The sequence below is a fragment of the Topomyia yanbarensis genome, chromosome 3 (genome assembly GCF_030247195.1).
Source record: "Topomyia yanbarensis strain Yona2022 chromosome 3, ASM3024719v1, whole genome shotgun sequence".
NCBI classification, from domain to species: Eukaryota; Metazoa; Arthropoda; class Insecta; order Diptera; family Culicidae; genus Topomyia; species Topomyia yanbarensis.
The window spans coordinates 272,724,892-272,731,051 of NC_080672.1; the positions used below are offsets into that span (position 1 = coordinate 272,724,892).

At 34.7% G+C, this 6,160-nt stretch overlaps 1 protein-coding gene across 1 annotated transcript; it reads left to right on the plus strand.

Annotated features, from left to right (window-relative positions):
- The first annotated feature begins 742 nt into the window (after positions 1-742).
- Positions 743-1,930, plus strand: LOC131689921 (uncharacterized). Its single transcript, XM_058975310.1, has 3 exons — positions 743-1,185; positions 1,255-1,429; positions 1,501-1,930. Exons 1-3 carry the CDS (start codon positions 965-967, stop codon positions 1,537-1,539), a joined length of 435 nt encoding a protein of 144 aa, XP_058831293.1. The 5' UTR covers positions 743-964; the 3' UTR covers positions 1,540-1,930.
- Positions 1,931-6,160: the final 4,230 nt, after the last annotated feature.

Genomic DNA, 6,160 nt, shown 5'->3' on the forward strand with positions numbered 1-6,160 from the left:
ACATCTCGACATTAGCTAGTTTTTTGAGCGCATTCCAAACCAAAAACATCTATCCGCATTTTCTGTGCTGAGCAGTGTTGAAAAATCAACCGAAGAGTGATTTTCGAAGCTTTGGTGGTTAATTTTTCTTCCGTTAAATCATCGAAATAAGCTGAGTGTAGTTTATAGTATAAGGAAAATTTATATGAGATCATTGTCGATCAATGAATGATGTGATGTCATTCAGTGACATAATTCCCGTTTGTGGGCCACTTTTGGTAACCGAAAAAAGCAACTTCAAAAATCATTTCATATAGCATTTGTATAACTGAATATGGTCGGTGCCCATCCTTTTGGCCGAAGGCTGAAGGTCACTATGCCGAAGGTCATTCAGTCGAATGGGTATTAGGCTGATTTGTTGCATTCGCCAGTATTTAATAGCGAGAATGTCAAGTCTAACCACATCACAAGTTTCTTCTCTTGAACCACTGACGAGATGTTGTAAACAGAACAGGATAAATCTCACTACAACTTTCTCTGCTAGAATCTACTTTCGTTCGCTAGCATGTTATAATACACCTAGCCGATTTTACTGGATCCCTTTCTCCCAATTAATTTCAAATTAATCATGTATGATAATGCGTTCAGAAAATTACCCCCACGCGGCTCTTATTACTGGCGAAAACGTGGGCAGTTTTCATTCATCACCGAATCCCTCCCGACTTTCTTCAAAGAACGTAGTCTGTCAGCAAGCAACCTCTTGTACCAAACTAGTAGTTGGCAAGTGTTCGTATACTCAACACACATCAAAGACTTCAACGAAACTTGATTATTGTGAACATTCATTTGATTTGATTCAGTCGAACGCGAACGATTAATCTATGCAGTAATCACCATCAGTTACTGCTTCAATACGCAATTCATTTGTTTTGTTTTGTTTTCGCTAAAACCGTTCTACTGACCCGTGCTATTCCGTGTGATAACGATGGGTTTACGTACATTTGTTTTGATAATTTTTGCATTGGGAATCCTTTCGGTTTGTGGGCAGGAAAAACAAAAACCGTCAACGGCTGCAAATGAAACTACCTTGGAAGAAGTAGTCGTCGAGACATCACTGTACGTAAGAAGAAAACCAGCTGCGGCCCTACGGCTTCAACAGCTCGCGCCGAAAGAGAAAGGTATTCCACGAGCAAGGCGCGAAATCAGGTCTGAATACTGCGATCAACAGATGAAAATTACATAATAGTTTTAATCATATTTTTGTTGGACTTTCAGTCACTCAACGAGTCACTCCGAATCAAAGCTGAAGTCGAATGCATTGAATCCTAACGTTGGACACCAGAAGCACTCCTTAGCTCACCCAAACGATTTTGTGGAGTCATTTTTCGACAAAGGCTTTAACAGCGGTGATACCAAAAGTCAGCAACGAGCTTTCCACAAACAGAAATCGGTATGTTTTTAATGTCATCGTTCCGAACGTGCAATAAAGTTTTTTTTTTCATTCATAAATCATTCCACCAGGTGACGTCTAAAAAACAGATCAGCAACCAACTTGCATAAAGATGAAGCAAGCCCATGCGTGGTCCGGACATGTCATTCAGAGCAGAAGGCAGTTCGTGCACCTTAACTAGGGATCGTTGGGAAATAAGCGGCACAAAACTGTCTTGCATGATTTGTTCAACATTTATTCTACTTGAAGCGGTTCCATTTCGCGAAGTCGTAAAAAGAAATCGTTCCCATGGGTGGAGAGAACATATCATTGATGTAGAGCTGCGGTCTGAACAAAACCAATTTTAACAGCTTTTATAATATCCTGTTGCTAGTTTTCAATCCGTTACCATATGTAGGTACTGCCGCTAATCAAATGTAGGGCTTTGTTTTTTTTATTTTTAAATGCGATATAACAACAAAATGTAAGCAATAAAACGAACATGACAAATGTGTCAATCGATCGGATTTGTCTAACAGCTGCTGATCCGGCTTATTAGTATGCTAAACAGGCGCTGCGACAGTGTAAAAGATGTTACTACAGCGCGATAACCATGATCCGGTCAAGTTCAATGAATACATTTGATCTATTATGAATGTGGGGGCCAAACTGTTTAGATTGCTTTCTTGTTTTAAGAAACGATCTAATAATCATCGAACCTAGCTATCTTTTGCGTCTTCCTTATATCTATTTTTAACGCATTAGTAGCTTCTGTTCAATGAATATTTAATTTCTATCGTTGCTGATAAATGTGAGGCACTTCTCTGTACTAGTATTAGGTTACTATTTTCCGATCGGAATTTTTCACTCTAATATTCAAATAGAAAATCTATTTGCTCTTTTCTTCTAACATATCGCTCCACGACACATCTCCTACATAAGATTTTAGGTAAAGTGCGTTTAGGTGAAATAGAGTGAAGGAACTGTGTAACATTTATTTTATATTTCATGACCAATTTACAGTACATTATTTATATTTACTATATTCATTGTGTTCCATATTATTTCTTAGTACCCCATAATAGGTACAAACTGCAGGTCTTAAAAGTTCTGAGATAATGCGCATTTTTGTAAAATAATTTCGATAATTGATGTTGTCCCAAACCTAGTTTTAATCCGATACATTTTGGGCAATGTTCTACACTTTCCCAGAGAACATTCTACTGTCACACCACTTAAACCAATAACAAGTGAAAACAAAACTTCATTCCGGCCCAATTTTTACTTGGAGTAGCATATTTGGACTTGGTAGCATCTAACTAGGGCTAATGGGGATGGAGCTATGGGCAAAACTAACTAGGGCATATCTGCATGCGGTAACTTGCGTTATCTCTTGTACAGCACTCAAATGGACAACATATTTAAAATAAAAATATTTGCATGCCCTTTCACACAGAGCAATCATCAAGAGGAATTCCACGGGGAAGTGGCCGACCATAAAAATCCACCATCTCCGTTTTTAACAAAAATTTGCAGCTATGTTTGGTTTATGAGTCTCCATGACTTCCACAGGTTATTAGACCATTTTGACTCAAGAGCTTTTTTTTAAAAGGGCGTATGTGTTTTTGCATGCACAATGAACATACAATAATAATACGAAAACTATAATTTGTTCAGCAAAACTATTCGAGAATGAGTTGCAGGGCATTCATTATTCTTTGTAAAAAAAATATACACTGAAAAAAAAATTGTGCCGATTTTCAAAAAAATTATAATTTATATTAAAAATTGGAATTAAAAAAACCCATTTTTTTATTTTTTGCCAGCGAAAACCTAAATAAAAAAGAAATATTTTAAGTCCAATTTTATGATGGAGAAGTTATCAATAAAAAAGTTTTTCTAACAACAAATTTGTACATGTTTTTCAATTCTATACTATGTTACAGACAAAAATATATTTTTTTATAGAATGTGATTCCCAATGTCATTTAGAATCAAAATGCTCTTTACAAAAATCTTCGAAAATGTAGTCGTTTTCAAGATATTTTAAATTTTGTTTAGACAAAAAGTAATAATTCGTTAAATTACGCCCTTTTCATAAGTTATTCGCGTTTCTCCATCAACAATCGTACGATTTTCATAATAGTCATGATAAGTTCTACAACTTACCTTTTGACACCAAGATGATAAGAGGATAATGTTGCAAGTTATAGGTCCGATTTATAAAATCACTATCAGTCATTTTTTATACTAAAATTTATTTCTTCCTATTATATATAATTCCTATCTTCTATATACACTTTAACACTTTGTTCGTTTATATATGCTAAAAATACTTGGTGTTTCGTCATTCGAAAACAGTTTCGCGGCAATTTTATTTTCTGAAATAGGAACAAAAGAGTGATATTTCTGTGTGGAATCATTTTTGCCTTCTGATACAGGCTACTCCATTCAGCTGCTCCCTGTTCGTATTCTTTTTGTGATACATAACAAAACGAAATTTTTGTTAATTGATCATTACTTTGCTGGTTAGCCCATTTATATAACTCTTCTGCACTTGTGATTGGATGTTCGTGTGCTATTGCTAAGCTCGCATTTCTTGCCATTCGTTTCAATGTCCCGCCAATTGCGTCACAGGGTCCTTTTCCATGAGAAGTTGCAAAAAAGTGCCACACAGCATCAATGTTATAATTAGTTTTATATTTACAAAGACTAGCAAAAAAATTTTCTATTTTTGTATTGAGAAGCAGCTCCATCAGACATAAATATAGCCTTCTTTAATTGCATTTTTGGTTTTAGAAAAGTTAGTAACTTTGAAATGAATACCTGCACCGCGATTGAATCATGTTTTAGAACTTCGAATATTATTACAAAACTTAATTTTTTATTATTCCAGAGTCCATATAATAAATAACAAACGGATGAATTGTAGCTTGATCATTGTTCCAATAACTACTCTGAGAAGCATCCTGCAAAACAAATTACTAAAACTTCGCCTATTTTTAAAGACGATTTTGATTCATTTAAAAAAATAGACTGTTGATTTTTTATATAATCATGAGTTATCAATTTTTCCAACTTCTCACCAAAATATGTTACAAACTCATCAACTGGTTTGACGAGTGTTTCTAGATTACATCTATCAGTAGCAACCCATTGTTCGAAAGTTATTTCTCCAACACAACGTTCCTCCAATTCTTCCGAAAAATTGTGTTCAAACATTGAAAGATTTAGACAGCGGTCACATTCACGAAGATAACAATCTTTTGATCTTGACGATGCACTACACAACATTTTTTCGAAATACAACTTGTATTCTTTTTCGAAAGAATATTTTTGTAGACTATGGAACATTAAAATAATATTCTCGTGAATCGTACAAACACAAATGTTATGAGAACCTGAACTTTCTAATAGCTTGCAATTCTTCGGTCTCAATGATGCAAATGAACTAAATCCAATAGTAAATTCACTAATTTCCTTAAACCTATTAAAAGCCTCTTTCAATGAACAAATTAACAGACGTTTTTGTACATGTTGACGCTTACCATCCTTTTTCACAGAAACATAGTCGTTTAGCCTAGGCATGGCTCTGCTAATCTGGTCGCTATCATAGAACTCCAACACCGTGTTTTTTGTTTGTGAATCCAAAGTATGAACCATCTTTTCGTTGTTGTTGTACTTGTTGTTGTGATGTTTTCCTTCTGCTAACAACCTAGCTTGCGATACAATGTGTTTGTTTGCATGAAATTCATCCATTATCTTTTGATTTGACCAAGATTTTGGAAAAATAGACAATAACCTCACTTGATCGTTTCTTGAACATCCTGAACCTACAAATCTCTCTTTCAGTTGAGAAATTATATCATCAAGGTCAGCAGCTTTCGTTTTTAATAACTCCAGCTCATCATTTTCTACATTAAACCCGAATAAATGTTTTCGTATTCCATGTGAAATATTCGAATATTTACTGTTGGAATAATTGACTTGTTGAAGCTTGTTTATTGCTAATGGTGAAACGTTGATTCCCAGGACTCCTTTATTGAATATTTCAATGTTATGTATTCTGGAATAATCCTGCACATCGCTTTCCTGAGTAGATGCTGAGAAGATTGATGTAACCGATGGTGTGTCTACTGGATCATATCCTGAAGGTGATGATTGTGGTTCTGTAGTGTAGATGCTCGGTAACTGCAGATATTTTATATTGTCAGAATTGCATGCTTGCAACCTGCAAGTATCACATATAAAAACAGACTCATCCAATTGAATTTTACACTCTGTGGAACGCCGTTTACTAGGAAATGGCTTACAACACCTTACTTTATTGATATCCATAATAATTTGCTCTTGTTGACACCAAAACACCGTACTGACTAAGTCTCTTTAATGTGTTAACCTATTTCAATGTAAAATATAGGTAAGTTTTAATACATGGTTCATACAGGTATCAACTATTTTACTTCAGAAAACATTGGCAGGTAAAATCTATGTACTCCTATGGTTTCTCCAGAATAAAGAGTAATTCTCAAATGTGCGACTTAAATAACGTACAAATTGAACTATTATCCGAATATTATCAGCTTGGCGCTGAAAACAACATTTTTAGAGAATTCAATTTCTATGCAGTCAAATAATTTTTTTATTATTTTCCTGTAGCTTTTTAATGGTTCGTTATACCGTCATGGTGTAAAGAGGAAAGTTGTTGAATGTATTATGACTATTATGAAAATCGTACGATTGTTGATGGAG